The sequence below is a fragment of the Empidonax traillii genome, unplaced genomic scaffold, assembly GCF_003031625.1.
Source record: "Empidonax traillii isolate 1590-97213 ecotype Southwest subspecies unplaced genomic scaffold, ASM303162v1 scaffold1861:size54644, whole genome shotgun sequence".
In the NCBI taxonomy this organism is placed as follows: Eukaryota; Metazoa; Chordata; class Aves; order Passeriformes; family Tyrannidae; genus Empidonax; species Empidonax traillii.
In genome coordinates this window covers 24,672-49,480 of record NW_020957054.1, presented here as the reverse complement: position 1 = coordinate 49,480, position 24,809 = coordinate 24,672, and the positions used below count along the sequence as shown (strand labels likewise).

The window sequence follows — 24,809 nt, the reverse complement described above, 5'->3', positions numbered from 1 at the left end:
GGCAGTTGAATTCTACCCTTTGCTCCTTTATGTGCTTTAAGCACACACATACTGGTATGAGATGGTGGGGGTCTGCAGGCAGGAGGGAGTGAGCAGTGCCCACAGTACTTCAGGCATTTTTGAATGCATAAAAGTTAAATACGAAGGCAGGACTGGTGGCCTGGGGTTGTGCTGCCTGCCAAGGAGGAATGCAGTGTAGGGGCAGCACTGCCCTGCAGCCCCTATGCATTGCTGTTTCTGGCCTGGAGTAGTTGAAATGGATTTCATTCCTTTAAAGAAGTTTTGATTTTGATTTAGGAGGTCATCTGGTTTTTGCCTGATGCCTCTTCTTTCTCTCTTACAACATCTAGTAGTTATTTAGGGAGAGCATGTTCAGCTCCTGCATCCGCTCACTCTCCTCATTAAAAAAACAAGCCTGCAATTTAATTTACTCCTTTTTTTCCTCTTTTGGTCAGCCAGCAAGATTTCAGAAAGGGGCCCTGACCTTGTTTTCATTGATCAGTCTGCAGTTTGACCCCAATGTGGTCCGGGGCTGTCGGGAAGTGTCCAGAATACACAGCTCCTGTGGGAGTGCACTCAAAGGGACACAAGAGGCTTTGAGGAGCTGGGTGCCACACCTGTTTTCCTGATTCAGCAGAAATCATCTTTGCTCGTATGTTTGAGTAAGAATCTTAGGTGTTCCTATCCCAAATATTTGATGATACTGGGAGAGACACATGACTGCAGACTCTGAGCAGGATTCTTGCAGTGGTGCCCACTTGCTTGTGTGCCACACAGAGGTGTTTCTGCCAAAAGTCATTAGTATAGTTTGCAAGGCTCTGCTGAGACTCTGGGGTAAGCAGGAGCTGTCTGAGATGATGCCAGAGGGTTTCTGGTTCTTGGAGTTCTGCCTTTCATCAGACAATGCAATCACCGTGTTTTGTTTCCCTTTGTGTTCCCAGGCCCTTGCAGCCAATGCTGGGACAGGGTTTGCAGTGGCAGAGCCTCAAATTGCCATGTTCTGTGGGAAGCTAAATATGCATATGAACATCCAGACTGGGAAATGGGAACCTGACACTTCTGGAACCAAGAGCTGCTTTGTAAGGAAGGAGGAGATCCTGCAGTACTGCCAGGAGGTGAGTTCTTCTGTGTGCTCCTGGCTCTTCGCTGCTGCGAAGGAATTGGATTCCAATTTAGCTGGTCAGGGGTAAATTAACCCTGCAGGAGACAAGATTGCTGTTGCCCAGCTCAATTCCCTAGGCTGTTTTGCTGAGTTGGTGCCCAGGGAGGACACAGCAGTGGGATTTAGGAGCTACCTCTGACTTAGATCAGCTTATGCTGCCATAAGAAGGTCCTTGGTCCCTAAGTCAGAGGTGTCCTTGTCTTTGTTTGCAGGGCCTTACCCAAGTGTTCTGCCTCTGAGCTGGTTAACCAGTATCTGCTCTGTGTTGTACCAGGTGGAACCTGACACCTACCTCAGTGACATGTTCATATCAGCCAGAATATTAGAAAGAAAATTTTCATTAAAATGTTGACAGTATTTTAAGCTCTCTATACTTTATTGCAGAAGATATAGTCCACTTTCACTGTGCTCCAGATATGCTGTAACGTCCTGGCCTTGATAAGTGTCTTTAATTGCTCCTCTGAGGTGTCAGGCTCATAAAATACCACGAGGAATGTAATTTTTGTTTAATGGGAAAGGGACAGAACGCACCGTGTGTGGACTGGAAAACTTTTTAACTGTTTTACAAGGCTGATGTAACTGGGGCTGCATTTGGTTTATGTACTAGAAGCCTAAATTTAAATCAGTGTCTGGACTTGAGAACTCAAGCAGGACATAAGGGTCAAATGAATACATCATAAATGGGGCAGGCACGAGGAAACCTCAGGAGGTGGGTGCATGTTGGCTTGACAAGGGATGAGAGAGTCTGAAGATGCCACTAAACCCTATTTATTGGTGATTGCCCTCTTCCAGGGGGTTTTGCACTGCACCAGAAAGAATGGAACAGATAAATCTCCTCCAAAACCAGGTACTCCTCCTCTGTCTGCAACGCCAGACCCCTCAGCTTAGTGCCAGGGAGGGTTCTTGCCCCTGGCCTGGCTTTCTCCTGCCTCACAGAAGTGATGACAGATTTCCTTTCTCAAGCCCTGTGTGACAGACAGCTGGGAGCTTTTTTATGTCTTCAGCTGTCCCAATTTTGATCTAGAGAAGAGAGAGTGTGTGTGTGTGTGTGTGTGTGTGTCCACATGCAAACCTGAGCTTGTTTCTGTGCAGAGAATCAGCCTCACCACTCCTGGTAGGAGCTGCTTTGCACGTTTCTGTGCCCTTTCTGGAGGGAAACCTCTGTATGTGTGTGTGTGTTTGGTGTTAACAGATGTACCCAGACCTGCAGATCACCAACGTGGTGGAAGCCAACCAGCCCGTGAGCATCGACAGCTGGTGCAAGCGTGGGAAGAAGCAGTGCAAGGACCACACCCACATCGTGGTGCCCTTCAAGTGCCTGGGTGAGTGCTGGGGAGGAAAACTCTGCTTTCTGAGGGAGGAGCAAGCAGTTGCTCCCAGGAACAGCTCAGTTCCTGAGGGTTGTCTCATATCAGATTGCTGTTTCCACATCCAGCCTCCAGGTTTTAGTTTCCATAAGATGGAGCCCTGCCTTTCTGGAGCAGATCGACAGCTCGGTAACAGCTGTGGTGGGATAATGGTGCCTGGCATGGGAAAGAAATTCCCATTCTCTCTGCGACTGCCATAAAAACCTGAAGGCTATTGTATCTGAGTATCACAAAGACACTGGGCTTTAATACTCTGATCCTATTTTTGTGGAGCTTTAATATTTTGTTGCCTTGGAGACTTCAATGCTCAGTGTGCTCAGGCTCCCAGCTACGGTCTTGGCAAGAGATCCCTGTTCTGTGTCAGTGGCTATATTTAAACTTTGCTGTTTCAAAGAGGCCTTGCTTCTTGCAGCTGTATCCCATGTCCCCACTTCCAGCTGGGAAAGAGCAGGAGATAAGCTGTGATGGACTGGATGGTGCTTTGCAGAATGTCCCCAGCCAGGCAGTGTGTGTGAGTGTTTACCTGTGCCCTCTGACCCAGGGGTGGTTCTGCTGCTGCCCTGCTCCGTGGGTGTGCTCAGGGCTGAGCTTGGTCCCAGCTGCCTGAGTTTCTTTTCACTCTCCCATTGGAAAAGACTTGTTTTGGAAGAAGTCTTGGGACAGTCTGATTGCTGGGAGTGTTCACTGGGAACCAGTTTTCATGGTTGACATCCATATCTTGGGTTAACATGGGATTTGGCATCAGTAAACCTGCAGAGCCACGTGGGTTTCATACCTGTGTTTCATACCTTTCATTGTGCAGTCATAAAGCACTTCATTAAACGTGAAATTTAACGTGGACACATCCTGGGAGAAAGGTGCTTGTCTTTATGGCTGTGGAAATTCAGGTTTGGGAAGCAACCAAACCCAGCTGATTATACAGAGAACTTCTGATGGAAATAAGGATGAAAGCAAGATCCCTGGATTTATAAGGAGTCCTCTCTTTCAGAAATAATCCTCCCCCAAGCCTATTCTCCAGCTGAAAAATAAGCTGATTGTAGTGACGCTGCCCTAAAATGTGATAAGCATTAAACTGTGTGTTCAGGTTTTTCATCAGTGTCTCTCCCAGTGTGCTTGGCTTGCACACCCCAGCCTGGGAGGCCACACCTACAAAGCACCTTCTCCTTTAGCACTCCACAAATTGCTGGTTGTGAAAGGATCATGTGTTCCTCTGTGATTATGGTCAAACTGTGGGATTTCATTCCCATTCCTGCTTGTGTCTTCCTTCATACCTTAATGCACATTGTATCTTGAGGTGGAATATAAACACACCATGTTTAACCCTCTCTGCTTCCCTCCACCAGAGAAAGGCCCTTTGTATCTCAAAGGTGAGGAGGAGAACCCAAAACTTTCTGCCATCAGTCCCCAGAACCACAATCTCTTGGTTTTGAAGTTTGCTCAATTTCAGTTTTCTTATCAGGAACATTTAAACTTTTTTTTACTTAACTAATTAAAGCGATAGGGAAGGAGAAAAGATTATTAACTCAAAATTCCAACTGGCCTGTTTTGAGATAAGAAAATGGGGAAAATACCATCTCTGTTAGTTTAAAATGTTAACTAACTGCAAAGGGTTGATGAAGGCCAGTTGATTCCATTATCTTCAATTGTCATCAGATAATCTCTCCCTAAGCACTGTTTAACTTCTCTGTAGAAGGCTCCTCAAGCCTTTGGTATCAATACCAAGGGGTTGCAAAACACACTGGGTGTGCAAAAGATTTAAAGTGTATTTTGACAAGATAGTGTTGAAGATCGGTTGGACAAAGAATTGTGCTCCCTGCAGACATTTTAACAAATGATTCTAAGGCTGCTGGTCATGTGTGCAGGGAATGTTGCTTTGAGACAGTTGGGCTGAAGATCTTTTCCTGATCTTCTCAGAGTATCTAGTCACATCCTTATTTTAAAATTATTGAATGTGAAATTTAAATGCCCAAGAAAGAAAGAAAGGAAAACCTCAACTTGGAGAAAATACCATGATTTGCATCCCAGTGTTTGCTGGGGCTTCTGGGCTAAGAACAGGAAGCAATGCTCACTTAGTTCTCATCCTGATTTTCCATGTGTTGGTACCACCCTGAATGATGATGGAAATTTAGGCTAAAAAGCTTTTAAGTCCAACTAATACAGAGTCTGTGGAGCAGACCAATTCTCTCTCTCCCATCCTCCTCAAAAGCAAAAGCCTGGTTTTGGCACCAAGATTTGCCAGAGCTTCCTGGTGCTGGTGAGGCTGTGGTTTTCCAGAGGGTGCAGTACAGTGTATTTGCTGACTCAGGCTGTGCTCTGGCTTTTGGCCTGTACAGTTTTTATTTTTCCATCCCTCTGTGTTTTGTTTAAGGCCTGTCCCAGGCAGGGAATGTGCTGCAGTTGATCCTGAATGAAACCATCTGGAAACAAAACCAAACCAGACTTGCTCAGATACTGCAAACACAGATAACACTCAGGGCATATAAAAATTTCCAGGCTGTTTCAGCAGCAGGCAGTGTGTGAAAGGAGCTTTGCTATGATGCGGCTCATTTAGAAATAGGTGATTATGTGGTTTGAAAACTTCTGTGTGCAGACACAATGTTTTCAAAGGCTTGAGTGAAATCTCTTCAGTCAGTTCTTTTGGTCCCTTGAACAACTGTTTGTTAACTTGCACTGTAAGCTTTGCCCTCGGGGTCAGCAATCAGCCCCTGTTCCTGGTTTTACCCTGGAAATTCGGACTGCTTTTGTGTAGATTCTCAATTTTCAGAACCGACCTGACCTGTTCCCGTTAAGGCTATTCCAACCCCTCGATCCTCGTGCACAGAGTGTGCTCTGGGGGGGCTCTGCTGGTGGCTCTGGGCAGGTGTGACCTGTGCCCACTGTGTGTTTTCCAGTGGGTGAGTTCGTGAGCGACGTCCTGCTGGTCCCCGAGAAGTGCCGGTTCTTCCACAAGGAGCGGATGGACGTGTGTGAGAGCCACCAGCACTGGCACACCGTGGCCAAGGAGGTAATGCAGCTGCTGGGGCAGCAACATTTAACCTGCACTTGGCTGCTTGCAGTGTTGGAGCACAGCAGTGTTTATCTCTGGGCTGTTATTCTCACGTTCCAGTCAATGGACTGAGGCGACAGCAAGAAAATAAACATTTAAAAGTACTCAGGTGACTCGAAACAACCTGTGGAGCCACTGAGTTATTGTTCCCTCGTGGAAAAGCTGTCCTAGGTGGCTTACCCAGATCGTGGGGCTAGGAATTGAAATCAGCCTCTCTGGGATGCTGCTTTAACCAGTGGTTCATCCCTCCTTCCAGGGAGCTGCAGTGGGCACAGCACAGTTCCTGTTTTCCTTGCCCATTTTGCCTTAATGCACCTGCTGCTTGCTGGGGATTTGGTTGGGAGGGTTTGCCTGGGAGCAATCTGAGTTTCGTTGGGACTGATTAGTGGAGGTTTTACATAAGAGATGGATTATCTTCTCAGGATAAATCTAGCCTGTGGTTTTGGATTTTTTGGTTTTTGTTTTTTTTTTTGTCTGACTGGCTAAACTGCTGCAAATGCTCTGCACACCCATTTGAAGCTGGGGTAGTAAAAACAAGATGTACATGTTTTTTATTTTGTAGAGGCAGCAGCACAACGATCAGTTGTGATGGTGCTGAAAAAGATGAGGTTAAGAATGCTCCAGTAAAATTCCTATTTCTTTCAAATCCTGTGAGCAAAGACTTGTCTAAATAAAGCTTTACTAGAGGAATTGCCTTTTAATTGAGGATAAACTTGTTAATGTCTAGCAAATTGAAAAACCATTTGTTTTAAATGTAGTTGGAGAACTTTTCCAGCAATATTTGGCTCATTTAAAATCCTTGCTGTAACAAAGCAAAGCACAAAAGGGTTCTGATGTGCATAATAAAGCTTTTCTTACTTCATTCTTCTCTGGGTATGGCAAAGCCAAGCATTTCCTTAACTTAAGAGAGCTGTATAGACATAATGTCTGATCATAGTTTGCGTTTGGCTTTTTTTTTCTTGAATTATCTGATTGATTTTCATCTGCAGCTTGTTAAAATAATCTTGACACAAAGTCCATCTGAGCGATTATTCACTTATTGCCGTGTTAAGTTTAAGAGATAACGCTGAGTGGAATGGCCAGCCCAGGAAAGCAAACACCCCTTCTGGTGCTTTCAAGTGCTCTCTCCCTTGGCTTGGCACAGAATGTTCAACTGTTTCTCCTGAGCTTTGCCAGGCTGGCAAACCAGCATTGCTGGGGCCAGGGTGTGATACATTAACTGCAGGATGCTCTGAATCTGGGAATTTTCTGGGCATTTCTTTTGCCCTACAAGTTTCAAATCCACTTCCCTTTTTGCTGTTGTGTTTTTTGCTGTAAAATTTAAACAGTTGGTCACATTCTTGGGGTCTCTGATAGACAGGAGGCTGAACTGACCTGGCTGGGCTCCCCTTTCAGGCCTGTCTGTCAGAGGGGATGATCCTGCACAGTTATGGGATGCTGCTGCCCTGCGGGGTGGACCAGTTCCACGGCACCGAGTACGTGTGCTGCCCTCAGACTAAGGTGGTGGATGAGGCTCTGTCCAAAGAGGAGGAGGAGGAGGAGGAGGAAGAGGAGGATGAAGACTACGACCTTTACAAAAGGTAGGGCTCTTTCTTACTGGTGTAGGTGGTACCACCTGTTGCTTGGGAGTATTTCACGCAGCAGCTCCCTTGTGCTGAGGATTGAGAGAATTGCTGGGCTTCTGAATTGTGTCCTGAGCCTGAAGGAGCCTTGCAGGAGGACAAATGGCTTTTTTTATTACTGGAGGAATTCAGCAACCCCTCTCCCTTCATCCTTGGGCAGAGAGAGTTGGGGTCGCTCAGCCTGGAGAAGAGACCTGAGAGCCCCTTGCAGGGCCTAAAGGGGCTCCAAAAACACTGAGAGGGACTTTAGACAAGGGCCTGAGGGGACAGGACACAGGGAATGGCTTCCCACTGCCAGAGGGCAGAGTTGGATGGGATGTTGGGAAGGAATTGCTGGCTGGGAGGGTGGGCAGCCCTGGCACAGGTTGCCCAGAGAAGCTGTGGCTGCCCCTGGATCCCTGGAAGTGTCCAAGGCCAGGTTGGACGGGGCTTGGAGCACCCTGGGCCGGTGGAAGGTGTCCCTGCCCAAGGCAGGGGGATGGAATAAGATGGGTTTTAAGGTCCCTTCCAACCCAAACCATTCTAGGATTCTACCACAGGCACCTCTCCCAGGGATAGGCTCTCACTTCCTGAGGAGAGCTGATGGGGAAGTTCAAGGAAATGAGGGGTGTCCCATTGCTTTGGGTGATGGGCCAGTCAACAGTCGTTACATTTCTTTTTCTCATCTCTGGTGTTTCTAGAACAGATGGAAAGAGAGTCATTATTCTGCTACATCCATGATCAGCCTTAACTTCACCCTCTAATTTTACCATATCCTTCCAGTGAGTTCCCAACAGAGGCAGGTGTAGAAGACTTCACAGGAACAGCTGTGGAGGAGGATGAGGATGAAGATGACGAAGGGGAGGAGGAAGAGGACGTGGTGGAGGACCGTGATTACTACTATGACAGCTACAAGGTGGATGATTACAACGAGGAGACCCCCACAGAGCCCAGCAACGACAAGGCTGTGGCTGAGAAGGAAGTGAGCAGCGATATGAAATGTAAGACACATTCCAGCACCCAGGCCTCTTCCTCCCTCGGGATCATCCCTGCTGGCTGTCAGTCAGTGGTGGGGTTTTGATCAAGTCAATAAATACCACTTGGAAGTTTGTTTGCCAGATAAGTTAGCAAACAGAGGAAAGCTGATGATGCTTGTGTTTCGAGTGTTGAAATTAACTCTCTAGAGCATGGGCCATATGTTTGCAGATAAACAGCAGTTCTGCTGGCAGGGAGCCCAGTGTTTGGCACGTTGAACAAGCACCTCCACCGAGGTGCAGTGATGAGTCAGAAAAACCCTATCTGCGAATTTGGGAAAACCTAAAAGGGGCATTTGGGGCACACAGTGAGTTTAAAATCCCTGTTTGGGGGTGATTATCTTGGTGTTTTATACAAAAAGGAAGCCAAAAGCGGTGGGCCACACTCTGCAGAGGTGGCATCAAGGTGCTATCTGGCTATTAAAGAGTGAGGAACATCCTGAGTGCTGCCTGTGCATAAACACTTCTCTTCCACAGAGGAGAGCCAGCAGCCTGGCCCAGCTTTGCTCTGTAATAATATTTCCTTTGTGCATTATTATTGAGATGCACTGTGCTGGTGGCAGCTTTTGTTCAGTGGTAGGTGCCCTCACAGAGGGTTGATGGAGCAGTGCCTCAGTTATGTGATGTCCTATACTCTGTGTGTAGAAGTGTCTGCAGAGGAGGGAGGAGGGGAGAGGGAATGAAATTCAATTAGCTCCACATCACTGAATCATTGCCAGCAGTTCTTGCATCTTTTTGGTAAAATGCCAGCATGCTGCAGATAATTTTACTTGCTGAAACAAGGCTTAGCTCATGTATGTCCAGGTCTGCAGGTATTGAAAGAGGCTTGGAGTAGTATGATTGGGGGTGTCTGTTTTGGGGGTACACTGTCTTTTTTCCTCAAAGTGCCACAAACAGTTGCTAATTTCTACACAATATCTGTTCTCTTGCCTCAGAATAGCCCAGCTGCTGTTGCTGGCTGACCATGAAGCAATCCACATGCCGTGGCTGCATGGGAGTTTTAATGTTTAGCGCATAGATTTAAAAACTGAGGGTGACCTAGCAGCCATTCCTTTTGGTTAGCCTGCCTTCTGCTGTGCTCTTGCACCTCCCCTGTAAGATGTGGAGTGTCTGTCCAGGCAGAGTGCAGCAAACAGGGCACGTTGGGAAGCTTTAATGGACTGTTCCATCACACTGGTTTTGTACAGTGGAGGATCTCCCCCTGGGGCACCCAGGGCATAATGCTGTGCCATCAGCAGAACAGATCCTGCTGTTCCAGCCCCTGGCTAAGGAGAAATCACCAGTGATGGGAAAGAGTGAGCTGCTCAGCTCACTCCAAAGCACCACGTGCAGGCACCTCCCTGCATTGTGATGGATGCTTTGGCCACATTAAGCCCCCCCCCAAAACTGACAGAAGCCCTTTGGTCACTGAAGGATTTGGAGGGAGAGAGATATTTATAACTGTTCCCTTGTGTTGCTTTTGGACTAGCCACTGATGTCCCAGCACCCCAGAAAACATTTCCAAAGCTCTGGTGCAGAAAAATAAACTCTTTTGAGGCAACTAATCTCTCCATTCGAGTCATTCCTCTGAAAGCAATTCTGCACCCTTAATATTGGCCAGAGTGTTTGATCTTGAGCCTCAGGCCAGGGAAAGACTCTGATAAACATTTCCTGCTGCTGGCGCCGGTGCCCCAGAGGAAGGTGTGAGGCAGTGTAAGTCACTGAGCAAGGCCTGTGCTCCTCCCAGCTCACCTTCTCCCCCATCTCCACACAGCTGTCTGCTCCCAGGAGGCCCTGACAGGGCCCTGCCGGGCTGTGATGCCTCGCTGGTACTTCGACCCTAACAAGAGAAAGTGCATTCGCTTTATATATGGAGGCTGCGGAGGCAACAGGAACAATTTTGAGTCAGAGGAGTATTGTATGGCTGTGTGTAAAAAGATGAGTAAGTCCTGCCTCCCACTGGCCCTTTGCAGCTGGCCACTGTCTGTCTGGCGTGTGGTGTCTCCTCCTCCTTGCCTGGGGCAAGAGAGGGCCCGTCTGTAGCTCCTCCCTTTGGTTCTGGTGTCTGTCCCCTCGCAGCCGTCTCCTCCTGTCTCCGCTTCCCGAGGTCCGTAGGGTGATGGTTCCTGGGAAAAGTGGCTCTCACCGTATGCTGTCTGTGTTCCCCATTGGCTTGCAGCTCTTGCTGAGGGCTCAGCTGTCCTCTTCAGGTCTGACCCAGGGAGCAGGGGCTGTCTGTGACCTCTCCTGGCTGGCTTTCTTTCCAAAACACATGAAGGGGAAGCCCTTGCTCCCCCAGGTCATGTTACCATGCCTGGGTTTGACCAGTAGGTCCTGAAAAGCAGGATGCTGCTCGCTGTTCTCCTGCTAATAGGCGTCTTGTTGCTATTTTAATTTTGGAAAAATATCAGACAAATAGTATAGAAATCAGATTCCCACTTTCAGCTCAGTATGAAATACAAATCACGACCCCAATCCCTGTGTTTTTTGAGTGCTTGAGGTTTCTGGCACCGATTTCGACTGGCTTTTATGTCAGATGATAAAACTCCCAAAAAAACATTTTAACCTCCTTATTAATCTTATTGTTGAACTCCAGCACTTCCACTTCAGCTGCCATTAAAGCCTTTTGAAAGGCTTTTTGTGTTATCTGGGGCTTGGCAGCCTGACTATACAGCCATAATCCTGTTTACAGAATGGGCTTCATGCGAGTGCTTTAGATTGGGCTGATCTGACCGAGGCGGGCAAAGAAAAGATGCGGATGTCAGGAGCTTTTGGGACAAAAGTTTGTCCTGTTACAGAGGGATTTGGGGTTAGGAAGAGGAGGTTCTCTGTGTCCAAGCCTGGTTCAGAAATGCCATGAGCAGGGCCAGAATCCGGCAGTGATGTGACATTGTCTGTCCTTTGCACACAAAAGTGCCTGTGTTGTGTGTTCCCATTATTTCGCCCCAGTTAGAGGGAAGGTTGGGGGATGCAGGTGCATGTTGAACTCTTCCTCTGTGTTCATGCCGAAGTGCCAGATTTATTTTCTTCTGAAGCATGCTCTATTTCGACGATGTTTGGAGGTTTTCCCCCCAGAATAGCTAATATGGATGAAAGGTTGCCTTAATTGTCCCTTTCTGCCCTCCCTCAGCCAAAGGGCAATGTTGGAGTGCATCATTTTTTCCATAGCTCCTCTCAGAAAGGCTCTGGGATGTGTAGTGTCTAAAACTGTAGCACAGGAGCTTGGTTCAGCTCTTCCTAAACTGCAGAACACAGTGTGCAGAGCCCCTGGTGTGGATTTTGCAGATGCTTGGAGTTCATCTGTGTTGAAATTCTGTTTTTCCCCTTGTCGAATTTGGATGTCTTGAAGTTCCAAACCATTCCAGTGTACTGGACAAGTCACTTGGTCACACTGAGCCTCCTCCTGTCGCTGTCTTGTCTGATATCATTGCCTGTTAGTCCTGCATGGGGCATCTGGTAGGGAAGGTAGGTTTGAAGTGTAAAATATCGGGGAGTGTTTTGTGCAGATTTATTGTCAGGCTCCCTAATCACATTAATGATGTCTGGAGCCAGCTTGTCAGTGAACAGCTAATGCACTCGATGTCATTTAAACCATCCAAAGCCAGAGTGGAAGGGAAGGGGCAGGGAGTTCCTTATCCTGTCAAGTCCCTGTTTCTGGAGCTGAGCAGTGCTCATCTCAGAACTGGGAAGGCCAAGCATGTGCTGGTTTGGGGTGATATAGCTGGTGTTGTGCAGTAAATTGGCAGCTCCAAACTGGACTCAGTAGACCCAACCTGCCAGACTGTTCATGATGCAGGCGTGGAGATCCCTCTCCCGCCCTGCCCTTTGCAGTCCAGGATCCCGCATTTCCAAGCCCTGCTGACCCTTGCCCTGTCCTGGCAGTGCCCACTGACGATGTGGATGTCTACTTCGAGACCCCAGCGGATGACAACGAGCACGCCCGCTTCCAGAAGGCCAAGGAGCAGCTGGAGGTCAGGCACCACAACCGCATGGACCGGGTGAGCGTGTGCCCAGTGTTTGTCTGCAAACAAATTGGATTGTTATTTCTGCAGCGTTGGAAGAGAGGAATTAGATGAGATTGGATGTTATTGAGAATTCTGTAGTCAGAGGGTGGTGAGGCCCCTGGCACAGGTTGCCCAGAGAAGCTGTGGCTGCCCCATCTCTGGAAGTTTCCAAGGCCAGGTTGGACAGGGCTTGGAAGGTGTCCCTGCCCTTGGAAGGGGTGTTGGAATGAAATGGGCTTTAAGGTCTCTTCCAAGCCAAACCATGCTGGGATTCTGTGAATCATTGAGGGTACTCAGCTCGCTGCCCAGAGGGCTTGTTTTTAAACCCCACAGCAGCTCTGTTGTGCCTTCAAAACCTGGCCAGGCTATGCCAGGATCTACCTGTGGAGGCAAATGAGCTTGCAAAAGATCAGGTGTAAATTTGTCTCTTGTTGATGTCTGTCCTTTTCTTGTCCAGGTGAAGAAGGAATGGGAGGAAGCTGAGCACCAAGCTGTAAATCTCCCCAAGGCAGAGAGGCAGACTCTCATCCAGGTAAGAGTGCAACGACCTAAAGAGGAAAGTTACTGAGAGAGAATGTAATATTGAGAGCCAAAAGATGACTGAGATGGAAGCACAGCCTTCCTGCTCTGTCAACAGCTGCCTTTTAGAGCAGGTTTGATTCAACTGCATTCTTTGTTCTTAAAGCTGGAGGTGGTGTGACCCTGTGCCAGGCCCTTTCCTAGACCCACCAGTAGGAAGTGATCTCGCCCTTCAAGCGTAGCGACAGCAGAGCCAAATTGTAATTTCAGACCTTTGGCCCGTTTTGCACTACCCAGTGGCCTCAGAGCCTGGGTCAGACTCAGCCCTGGCTCTCTGGGCACACATTTCCTGTTGGGGCAGACTTAGTGGAAACCGCTTAGACAGCAGATAAAGCTGGTTTGCTGCCAAAATGCCAATCTTGGGCCTCATGGGGGGAGTTCAGCTGGGCTGTGAAGTTAATCAGGGATATTCATGGTGTGGGATTGTTAGGGGAAGGCTCTTCTGGCAGTGACAGCTATATGAATTTCCCTCAAACCAATATAGTACAAAGTGACTGACTCCAGCTTTTCATCCCACTTTGGATTTTATCCTGGAACACAGTTTTCTCTCTGCATTTTTTAATGTAAGTCACTGTTTGGAACTATGTGCAAGTCCATCACCTCTGATGGAACACAACAACTCTTAATCATGTGTTCTTAGTTGGTTTGGAGATGCTATGACTTTTGGAGGGATTATGACCTTTCTAATAGAATGTGCAGAGATTTGATCTGAAGGTGTGCTGATGGAAAATCACCTATGCAATATGTAAACCCTTGCAAATTCCAATTAATGGCTCCAGGCTGAAGGGATCAATCCTGTTTCCATACTGCGAGGTTGAGGGAAAGAGAAGATACTATGTCAGTCATTCAGCACAGCCTGGATCTCCTAACCCCAACAAGGTCATTTTCCTCCTTCAGACCTTTGTAATGGCCTGTGGAGGGAAGTTTGGAAGGCAGATTGTCACTGTCGAATTGGCAATGATGAAGTTTGCATCAGCATCTCTCCTGCTGCTATAAAGGGGTTGGACATGGAGTTTGACAGTGACTGGTGGCTCTAAGGAGTTACACGAGTGAGAGCAGCTGACCCTGGTCACACAGTGCATTTCATGCAGACAGCTTTCTTTGTCCCAGCACTTCCAGGCCATGGTGAAGTCTCTGGAGAAGGAAGCAGCAAGTGAGAAGCAGCAGCTCGTGGAGACTCACCTGGCTCGCGTGGAAGCGATGCTGAACGATCGCCGTCGCATCGCCCTGGAGAACTACCTGGCTGCCCTGCAGGCTGACCCACCACGGGTGAGCTGCTCTCCAACGCATTCCTACAGCGGGACAGCACTGGCTGGGATGGAATGGGGCAATGTCTGGGTGAGAAAGTGGTCTGTGACTGGGAATAGGTTCCCAGGAAAGCTTTCTCCGTCGTGGCAGTTTGTGCTGCAGACTTGGCAGTGGGGTCTCCTAATTGACTCACTGGTGAAAAAGCCCTCTGCTTTATTTGGTGTCCATAGGGCACAGTTCAGAAGGCATGGTGTTCTCAGTCAAGCAGGCTTGATTAATAAGTGTTCTGAGTCAAACAGGCTTGATTTGAAAATGTTCTGAGTCAAACAGGTGTAATTTAAAAAGAAAACATCTCAGAGGTGAGCGCAGGTGGCAGATCCGTCCAGCCCCAAAGCAGGCTGCCACCTGAGGTGCTGTTCTCAGCTGTGAATGTGATTTGAGTGCCGTGGGTTTGAGCTGTTCCCTGTTCCCCTCTGCAGCCCCACCGCATCCTGCAGGCCCTGAAGCGCTACGTCCGTGCCGAGAACAAGGACCGGCTCCACACCATCCGCCACTACCAGCACGTGCTGGCCGTGGACCCCGAGAAGGCTGCACAGATGAAGTCCCAGGTACGAGGAGGTTTCACAGTTATCCAGTCCTGGCTGTCAGAGGCTCTGAGAGCCCTGTGTTGTTGGGTGCTGTAGCAGCATTGCCCTTGAGCAGAGCTCTCCCCCTCACCAGATGCACAATTTTCCTCGGTCTTTGACTCCGTAAAAAACTGGAACTCTGATTTATTTTGGCCACAATGATGGGTCAAGGGGTTTAGAACTAGTTCAGTATCGATATTGTGTTTCCTTTTATCAAGCACCCATGAAATTACTTATTGAGAGGTTGGTCTTCCTTGAGCATCCTTCCTCACGCCTTCCCAGACCTCATGTCTGTGTTCCTTTCATCAGGCTTGTTCTTCACTGTGCTGGGGGGTTGTGGGAACTGTGCCTCTGCAGAGTTATTGCCTGGTCTGCAAAGCCTAATACATGACCCTTTCCAAGCACTTGATCATCGTTGTTAACCTTATCAGCAAGTCTTATTTTGATGAGTTTACGTTGTGCTCCTGAACAGCAGAAAATAATTTTCTTTCTACTGGGTAGAAGGAAATGGTGTGTGATTGTGCTGCTTCAAACCTGGCTAGAATAGTAACAGATACTCCACAAATCTTTGGAATTATGGCCTGATACTTGTTTTCACTTGTTTTAAAATGGTAAAAGATTATCTCAAAGGTCCGAGTGATTCAAAATTCAAATGAAGAATGGCCTGGTAACATGGAAAGATCTGTTCATAAGGGCTCAGAGAGACCTGACTGCCCAGTCACAGCTTTAGGAATGTTTTCCCAGTTCCAGTTTGTGGCTGATATGCTGCTTTGGAATATCTTTGAATTTTGTTATGTGGCAAATATAAGGAGAAGGGGAAAGAACAGAGAGCTGCAGGGAGACAGTGTAGTAGAACACATCCAGTGCTGCCAGATGGAAGAAGTAAGCTGAGGAAAAATGCATTAAAAAGAGCTGTATTCATGCACTGAACCCTGAGCAGTCCTTAATTCATTGTGAAGGCTGCAGTGTCAACAGATCGACGTGCGAGGGATGTGGGTGGCACAGTTCAATTTCCACTCCCTTTACTTTTCAGCTGCACTTTTAAGCTCCTCAATCGATCCCCCTGATTGACAAGCTGCCACATGTAAAATTAAATCGCTTTCATCCTTGCTCTTAAAGGTCAGGCACGCATCAGACTGTAAAGCAGGTCCATCCAGCTCCTTGGGGGTTTTTTTTCAGCGTTGGGCTGCCCATAGGAACGTTCTCCAAGCTCTGTGTGATCCCTGATTGTGCAGCACCCTCTTCAGGTCAGGCCTGACCTCACCGCTGCACTGAATGTGCTTGGGAGGAGCAATTGGAGGCTGCACAGGGTTAGAATGTGTTTCTCAGATGAAGGGAGAACACTGCTGCCAGCGAGTGGGTGTCAGGCAAATGTAATGCCACCGTTGGAATGAAAGGCACCTTTGTTCTGAGACCAGAGTTGATAAATAATATTGTCTACTCCCTTTGCCTGTATTTTCTCTAGCAGTCAGGGATGATAATCCATTTAATGAAGCACTTGCAGCTGCTGCAGGAGGTGAATTATGAGCCTGTCTGACATATGGGAAATACCAGCCTCAGTGGTGTTTTGGTGTTTCCAGTGGAGAGCTGGTTACAAGTGTCAGCTGAATCCTCTTTCTCATCCCTTACACTTCCCAAAATTACTGAGAGCAACATGCACAGATGGCCAGTTCCAGGGAAGTGTGATGTGTTGGAGAAATCAGTCAGAGAATGGACTAGATAGCCCTGTGTCCCATGGCAGACCCACCAGTTGTAGATATTTTATTAAGCAAGGGAAGAACCATGAAGTGACTGACAGCCTGTGCCTACTCCAACACGCTCTTGTGCATCTGCAGGTGATGACACATCTCCATGTGATCGAGGAGAGGATGAATCAAAGCTTGTCTCTGCTCTACAAGGTACCATATGTGGCTGAAGAAATCCAGGATGAGATTGGTGAGTGTGGGTGCCAGTTCATATGCCGTGTTAAGACTCCAAGCTTTTATATCCAGTGGACTCCCAAAAGATTGGTAGCTCCTCTTGGGGGATGCCCTTGACAACAAGCACTCAGGGCAGACACCCTGAGGTTTGTAAGACAGGCAGAATAGCTTGTTCCCGAGAACTTTCACTGTCTCCATTAAAAAAAAAAAATCAACAACGTTCAGAATAGCAAAGCTGTCTCTCTGAGGGAGGTGAAAAAGGTCCATAAAAACAAGCAGATGGTTTCCAGTTTTATAGTTTAATCCCGTCTTGCCAAACTCTCTTGCCGCATCAAGCCTCTTGGCCCTTATTTGTACGTATTTCAAACAAATGAGAGAATTTTACTGAGAATTCCAGATGAGACTTCAGAGCCTGCAGGAGAAATAACCTGGCAGCCCCGAACACGTCCCCCTGCGGCTCTGCCTGGGCGAGGTTCAAACCATCTGCCCCTCTCTGTGCCTGCCAGGCTCCGTGCGGGTCTGGGGGACAATTCCTCCTCTCCCTTTCAGATGAGCTGCTGCAGGAGCAGCGTGCAGACATGGAGCAGTTCACATCCTCCATTTCCGAGTCCCCGGTGGACGTCAGGGTGAGCTCTGAGGAGAGCGAAGAGATCCCCCTGGACGGCAAACCCTTCCGGCCCTTCCAGGTGAAAACCTTCCCCGCCGGGCCCGACAGTGAAGGTACGTGCAGCTGGGAATGGGCTCGCTGCTCTGGGTTTGTAGGCTGTGGGCTCAGCTGGCACAGAGAAAGCTCCATCCCCTGGGGTGATGTCACAGTAAAGCGGTTGCCCCAGCAGTGCCCTCGATCTGTCCATTGGAGAGGCAGTGCCACTCTGAGCTGCCCTCTCGATTTTCTGATTCTTCTCTTTGCAAAATGGTCCTCTCTCTTTTCATTTTGCAGCAAGTATTAAGTTTTTCCCGTGTGGCTTGACTCTGAATTTTCAGTCTTTAACCAAAATGCTCTCATGGAACACTAAGTCTTTGTGCTGTGACCTGCTGAAGGGCTTTCTCTTTATTTTTTTTTTTTATTTTTTTAATTTTTTTGCAGGAATTCTCTTTGTTTTTTTTTAAAATACATACCTGTATTTTTTGGAGCATCGGGTGTTGACAGCTGGCGTGTGCGTGTGTATGTGTTTTAAAAACGCTTGAAACAGAGTCCTGAGCTTAAAGAAAGCTGTAGACTAAAAGCTTTTCCCAGGGTCTGAGTCAGAAATCATGCACAAGCCTTTTTTTTCCTTTCTCTCTTAATCTCCTTTCTCTGCTATTTTTGTTTTTGTTTTCCCTCCTGCTAGATCCTCAGCCGGATTTGTACCATCCAATGAAAAAAGGTTGGTTCTAAGCTGCTCCCTCACAGTGCTTTCAATCACTCTCCTCCCTCCTCAGTGTGTCTGATAGCTTCATTTTAGTTCCATGCTCACCTTGGTTTTCATTTCCCTGCTCTCACCTAGATCAGTAACGTTCGATTTGCTTGTTTAGGCCTAGAGTTAAAGAAATTACCTCGTCTGAGCATCTAATTGTGTGTGTGTTCCTCCCTGGCGGGCTCACAAGGGTCTTGGAGTGTGTGGAGGGGCTCCTTTGTCCTGGAGAAACGTTGAGGGGGTGTCTGCAGCCCTGTGGTTCTTTGCACGTGTGACACTGCTCAGATTAAACCTTGCCATGCTGGTGGGATCCAGAGGCTTTTCTGCCTCTGGAATCTGTCCTCAATGCCTGGTGACACCACTAAACGAGGAAGGGGGGGTTCTGTTTCCCAGCTGAATGTCCTCACAGAGTGCAGTTATAGTCTGGGACAGATAAATTAGGAGTTTCCTCCTTTGTGTCTCCTCAGCATCACCTTTTCACCTGTAGCATCTCTCCATACCAGCAGTGTCCATGTGATTCTCCATTTCTCCCTTAGCTCGGTGTTCATTCTGCAGTAACTCAGTGCCTGGCTAAAAAAATGGGCTTTAAGAGCAGCACTGGAATATTGGCATTAAATCAACATCTTTGTTAGCAACACAGTCTCAGGTACAGAGCAGTAGAAATGTGAGGCTCTTGCAGATCAGTGCTACCTGTTCTCTGTGTGAGGAGTAAACCCAGTGTTTTAATCTGCTCCAAATACATTGTGCAGACCTCAAAGGAGAGCAAAGGATTTTGCTAATGACCATTTCACATGAGCACAGATAGTTCTGTAGCACCATGAAAGGCCAGATAGCTTGAAACTGTTCTCATTATCCTGCTTTTCATTACCAATGTAAGTCACCTTCATCCCTGCTGTGGAACAGGGTACAGCTAATTCAGTGTGCTGACTGCTCTGGAAGGAATTGGGACGGCCTTTGGTTTGATTTTTTTAATTTGCTAAATTTTTGGACAACTGCTTTGCTGACTTGAAGATGATAAATTTTAAATTTGTGCTAGTTTTCCCTATTTTAGTAAATGTAAGAGTTTCTGATGACCTGAGGACAGAGTTCCTTCTCTTCCTTCCCTTTTCATTGAATTACTCAAGGGCTTTGAGGGAGTTTTGGGATTGTTTTTGTTTTTTTTTTTTTTTTTTTTGTGCAGGTGTGTGAGGTTTTTTATCCCCTGGGAACTATTTAATTTAAACTGTGCCTTTGAGCTCCATAAAACTGGGTCTGTTACTTGGTACAGCACTCTGAGACAGATAGCAGAGCTGAACTGCCAGTCCTGGAGACTGTGCTGCAGTGGCTCCAGGGACTGGGAGGAATCAGCCACAGGCTAAAAGCTGACAGAGTAGTTCTGTACAAACTGTTTGTGGCCAGTGGCTCCTGAAAATCCCCATCATTGACTCCCACAATAACATGACCTGCTCTGACAGCCGTGAGAAGTCAGACTGGCAGCCTGGGCCGTGCCTGGAATCTGATTACTGCCTCCAGAGAAAAATGGGAGGCACTAAGCCCCAAGGTGCCTCGGAGTTGGAGGGAAACGTTATTTCCGTGGCATTTTCGGGCAATAAAAGCTTGTCACTGTAAAAACTTGCTTTGGAGCCAAGTAGCCTTTCCTTGCAGCTCATCAGAGAGCACGCTGCCAGCTTCAGCAGCAGCTGACATCATGTCTTAGGCAACCTGCAAGCTCAGCAGCCCGTGCAGAGGGGTTTGCAGTCACCAGCGAGGCCTCGAGTGCTTTGGTGGTGTTTCCCTCACTGGAGGGATCCCACTGCAGGTTTGGGGGCTTGGCTGTCCTGCTTTGGCACCCCTGAGTCACAGGTGTGGTGAAGGACACAGCACTGTCCCTCCTGACAGTGGAAAACTGGTGTTCTCCCAACGTGCTGTGTTGTGTGAGGTCAGAGCAGTTTGCATCAGACCCTTCTCTTATTGATCTGGTCTATTTATAAACCCTCTGGATCAAAGCAGTGTATGCAGAGCAGCCACCTCCTGTTAATTGCTGCCCTTCCCTCGAGCCTGTGCTAGTTCCAGCCTGGAGATGGGGGAGTGGTGTCCTGGTACCAAGGCTGGTGTAGTTCTCTGCTCCTCCCTTGCCCTGGCATTTATTGTTTCTGGGCCTGTGCCAGACACGGGACAGCCGCTCGTTATAGAACCGAGCTGGGTGACCTTGGAATCCTCATTCCCGAGGCTCCTGCTGGTGTGCCTGATTCCAAAGGGATGGGGGATGCTGCCCGTGGGGGTGAGGGCATTCCCTGTGTGCTGGCTCTTGGCAGAGGGGTGTGTGTGCACTTCCATCCCCAGGGGTCCCAGTGAGGTGCTGGTGACCCGGGGTGGCACTCGCAGATGTCACTGCGCTCACAGTCTGTGTTACACCTTGCCTGGGGCCTTCTATCAGCAGCACTTAGTGCAGTATGTCTGCATTGACACTTCAGCCTGGTTTTGGTGAGTCCTGTCTGCTCCTCTCATTGCCACCTCATTTCCCCTCATTAACAGCCCCCCCTAATCACTTGTCACTGTAGCGTAGCTCGTGAGCTCCCTTCTGACACGGCAGCATGAGGACAGGGTAATCCTCAGCGGTTAAACACGAGCAGTGGCAGCTCTGCAGATATAGGTGACCCTCCCAGAGTGTGCTGGGGGCTGATGGGCTCCCCTTGCTCTCTTGGTGCAGGTTCTGGCATGACTGAGCTGGACGGGCTGATCGGCGCTGAAGAAAAAGTGCTTAACAGCAAGAACAAAGTGGATGAAAATGTGGTGAGCTCTCCACCTCTATTTTGGGAAGCCAGGCCTGCCGTGGACACTAATTAATAGCAGTGGCTTGTTTCCATGTCTTGTTCCTGCTCACAGAATGTCAGTGTGTTCATTATCCATCTGGTGTGGGGGAGTCAGTTTGTGGCTGTTGTAGGCTCTTAATACTGATTAGCATCAGAAGGGTGGGAGGGGGAGGGAAGGACAGCTCAGGATCTTTGGCAGTCTGAGCTGGAGAACTCTGATTTAGGAACTGCTTTTCCCAAGCAGAGACCCTCTGGTGTCCCTTTATTTTCATAGGTAGCTTGCTGTGTGAACACACTGAGTGCTGGTGCATTCTATCTGTGTTCCCACCTATTTGTCACGGCAGGGAAGGCCTCACCTTCCTCTGAAGGCAAGTGGCCCAGCAGGTATTGGCTCTGTCTACAGTGCAGGGAATTCTCCAGGTTCTAGTGGCAGCTGCTGTGCCTCGGTTCCCTGGGCTTTAAAAAATGAAAAAGTCACCTTCTGACTTTCCTTTTCGAAACTGCTTTAAAGCCATGTGTTAGGTCTTACACAGAAATGCTGCCTCCAAAGTTAGGACCAATTTTTTAATTTTCTTTTTCTTTGGGGCTTTAGTTTGAGGTAGTCTGGAGGTACTTAGTTGTGGTACTCACTCTGGTGGCTTTAAGAGCTGGAGAACACCCCCCAGTGTTGAGACCAGGGCAGAGAGAGGTGGTAGGTGGTTCTGAGCCTTTGCTAGCGTTCACTGAAGGGCTCTGGTCTGCCTGCCTCTTCCTTTTCCTGCCTGCTTTGTGTGCCTCCTTTCCTAAAACACTTCTGGTACCATTTTCAGGTGATTGATGAGACCCTTGATGTGAAGGAGATGATTTTCAACGCGGAGCGTGTCGGTGGGCTGGTGGACGAGCCGGTACGTATGGCCAGGGATTGGTGAATTCCAGGCTGGGTTTTGATTCCCATGCATTGCTGAATTTGGAGGTTGGTGCCTGGATGCTGCCCTGGGAGGTCAAGCAGAGTGAAATAATTTACAGGCTCTTCCTGCAGAAGTGTTTTGTGGGACAGGGAGTTGATGTGGGTCAGTGCCTGTCCAGAGGCACTGAGGGGGGAAAGAATTCTGTGTTCATTACCCTTTTGCTGGAATGTTTAGGGGTGGAATATATGCACTGTCCAGTTTATAATGAGTCATGTCTTGACACCACAGATGGTTGAGGACCTTGTAAGTGGCCACCACTGAGGTTTGTGTTGAGCATCTCCCTCATGGCTCTTCCTCAACCTGCTCCGTTGTTTTTTTCCCTCCAGGATAATGACAACTCTCTCCGTGATGATTTCAGCTTCAGCAGCAGTGCCCTGATTGGGCTGTTGGTGATTGCTGTTGCCATAGCTACTGTGATAGTCATCAGCTTGGTGATGCTGAGGAAGAGGCAGTACGGGACCATCAGCCATGGAATTGTGGAGGTGAGAAACAGCTCCATAACCAAGGATGAAAATAGTCAGTGCTGAATCACATGTTGTGTGTGGGGGGCGAAGATGGCAGGGGCTGCCAAGCCATGGACAGCTCTGCTCCTGCTGGGTGGGAATTAACTCTGTCGCTGCCGACACTGTCACCGGTGTGCAGGTGTCAGTCCCCGGCGTGCCCTGCTGGCACCTGGCACTCACACTTACCACCAGCATTCAATTAGGCTTCCTGGCTGGCTCAGGGCAGGATTTAGCAGTAAATGAGCTTTTCAGGGGATATCTTTAGCAGGGCAGTCAGTCAGTCCACAGCAATTTGTCCTCCTGGCTAATGGCAGTGACTATTAAGATGGGCTGAACGCTGAGCAGCAGCTCCTTCCTTGCACATTCCTAATGACAACTTAATGGAGTCCAGGGAAAACTGCTTTTCCCTGTGCCCAACCGGTGCAGGAAATCATAACGACCTGTTTAATGAGAGAAGTGGGGCCCTGATTTGTACCATTAGCTGAGTAGTGACGACAGATTGGTGAGAACATCCCCACGGAGGCTCGGCCGGGCAGGAGGCACCCGGACGAGCAAGTCCCAAAGCTAATTATTTTTGCAGCTTCCCTTTTTCCCCCTGTTCACTGCCCACCATGGTAGTTACTCAGCGTTTGCCTGTCCCCCCTTACCCTGTGGAATGAATCCTGGCCGTGCCTCCCGTGAGCAGCAGGGTGGTTTCTCCCCAGGTTGACCCGATGCTCACCCCGGAGGAGCGGCATCTGAGCAAGATGCAAAACCACGGCTACGAGAACCCCACTTACAAATACCTGGAGCAGATGCAGATATAAGAGAGATGAAGATACAACAGCCCTGACCAGGAAAAGGTGCAGGGTGGAGGGCCAAAGTGGTCCAGTGTTTTGGATCAACTACTGACCAACAGTTGCTTCGAGAGGACTTCATCTTACATTCAGAACTCCTGGATCATTAAGACTATAATTACTACTGTAGAGTTGCAATTTCCATTCTTTTAAATGGGTGAAGAAATGATAATATAACAATATGATATATAAATCTCCTTAAATGGGAAAAATGGATCTATTGCAGATATTTGACTGATATGTAGTTTTCTTTTTTTTTTTTTTTTAAATAATCTGAAAAATACCAGTTCCGTTGTACTGTTGTCTGTTACGAGCTCTATATATATAAAATGGGAAATGTTGATTTTTATTTCTGATAGACCACCTGTATATTGAGGGTCGTTTGTACCAGCCCACCTTGTAAAAAGGAGACAGTTGTGGCTCTTCAGTCATTTTGGCTTTTATATATAAAGCAGTATTCTTTTTTTCCTTTTTTTTTTTTTTTTTTTTCTTAAAAGTGAATTTCGCTGGGAGTTGCAAAGAGATTAATTTAGGGATAGGAGCTATGACAGCATAAGCAAGGAAGCAATTGGGAATGGTAACTAACAAAAACCCTTATAATGAAAAAAAAAAAAAAGAAAAAGAGAAAGAAAAGGAAAAAAAAAAAAAAAAAAGAAAACCCCCATCCTCATATGCCAGTGGTGTGCACCCTGCTGCTTAGCAGCTCGGGCTCTAGGAATCAACACTCCCTGGAGGCAAGGAGTTAAAAGGCTTCTAGCATCTCTGTTTATAGCTATTCTAGTGGAACGTTAGACCATGGTTTGTGCATACAGGGGTCTGCACATTCCCCTCCCAGATTCAGTTCTGCTCTAGAGTTGGAAGTTCCTGGTAATTGAGTTGAAATCCTCTGTTCTCAGCCAGTTTCCTTCAGTACTCACCTGGCATTAACAGCCCCCTCTCGCTACTACTTTCTGATTTCCCCAGCTCTCCTGCCTCACCAACATGGTAAGTAGTTCAGAGCCGCAGATTTTGGAGCCTTTGCATCTCTCTGGGGGACGTTGGGCCCTGGGCACAGCTCTGGGGGTTGGCCCAGACGTGACAAAATCACTGCAGGGGTCAGGACCTTGGGAGCCGACGAACATGGAGCTGGCTTAGCTGGGGAGGGAGGAGGGACACCTTGGGAAAGGGATGCTGCCTGCCTGCTGTAAGGGAAATGGGATGCATAGGCCCCCAGAAGACCAAAAGGGGTATTGTTCCACTCACCATCATGTCTTTGTAATGCTTGTATAGTTGGTGTTAATGCTCACGGCTTTTTTAAATCTGGAGGTTCTGGTAACCTGTGGTGTATTTTTTCTATTTTTCCTGTGACTTTTATTTTTTCTTCCCCCCTTCCGTGTCTCTTCCCACTATGCACAGATTTACCTGCAAACTCCTTAGTGTGGTCTGTGGGGAATGTACAAAGTTTAAACACATCAATAAACACTTTAACTTCCAGACTGGTTTCTTCCCTTCATTCTCGGGCTCGGTTTGTTCTCCCTCCTCCCACCGTGTCCTGCTGAACCCACAGACACCTTTCCCTGCCTTCTCAGGGAGAAGGGCTGTGCAGGTGTTGATGATTGACCATGCCTGGGGTCTTTAGTGGTATTCCCAAGTCCTTTGTGGAGAGGAGGTGGTGGGATCATAACCAGCTCTCGGGATCTTTTACAACAGATTGGAGCACAGGCTGGGGAGATCTGGGACTGCTGCTTGTTTGGGGAAGATACTGTGGAAGGTTCTGCTCGTTCCTGGGA

The 24,809-nt window shown here is 48.1% G+C and overlaps 1 protein-coding gene across 7 annotated transcripts; it reads left to right on the top strand.

The window, feature by feature from the left end:
• Positions 1–921: 921 nt before the first annotated feature.
• Positions 922–24,513, top strand: APLP2 (amyloid beta precursor like protein 2). Of its 7 annotated transcripts, none has more exons than XM_027908837.1 (17): positions 922–1,115; positions 2,355–2,484; positions 5,421–5,533; positions 6,971–7,155; positions 7,960–8,177; positions 9,964–10,131; positions 12,072–12,187; positions 12,651–12,725; positions 13,883–14,041; positions 14,500–14,628; positions 16,482–16,581; positions 17,115–17,285; positions 17,897–17,932; positions 20,652–20,734; positions 21,564–21,638; positions 22,028–22,183; positions 22,909–23,706. In XM_027908837.1, exons 1-17 carry the CDS (start codon positions 996–998, stop codon positions 23,008–23,010), a joined length of 2,136 nt encoding a protein of 711 aa, XP_027764638.1. In that variant the 5' UTR covers positions 922–995; the 3' UTR covers positions 23,011–23,706. The 7 variants fall into 7 exon arrangements, with proteins under 7 accessions (XP_027764638.1, XP_027764640.1, XP_027764645.1 ...); XM_027908839.1 differs by having other exon boundaries at positions 944–1,115; positions 20,652–20,731; positions 22,909–24,513; XM_027908844.1 differs by lacking the exon at positions 9,964–10,131 and having other exon boundaries at positions 944–1,115; positions 22,909–24,513.
• Positions 24,514–24,809: the final 296 nt, after the last annotated feature.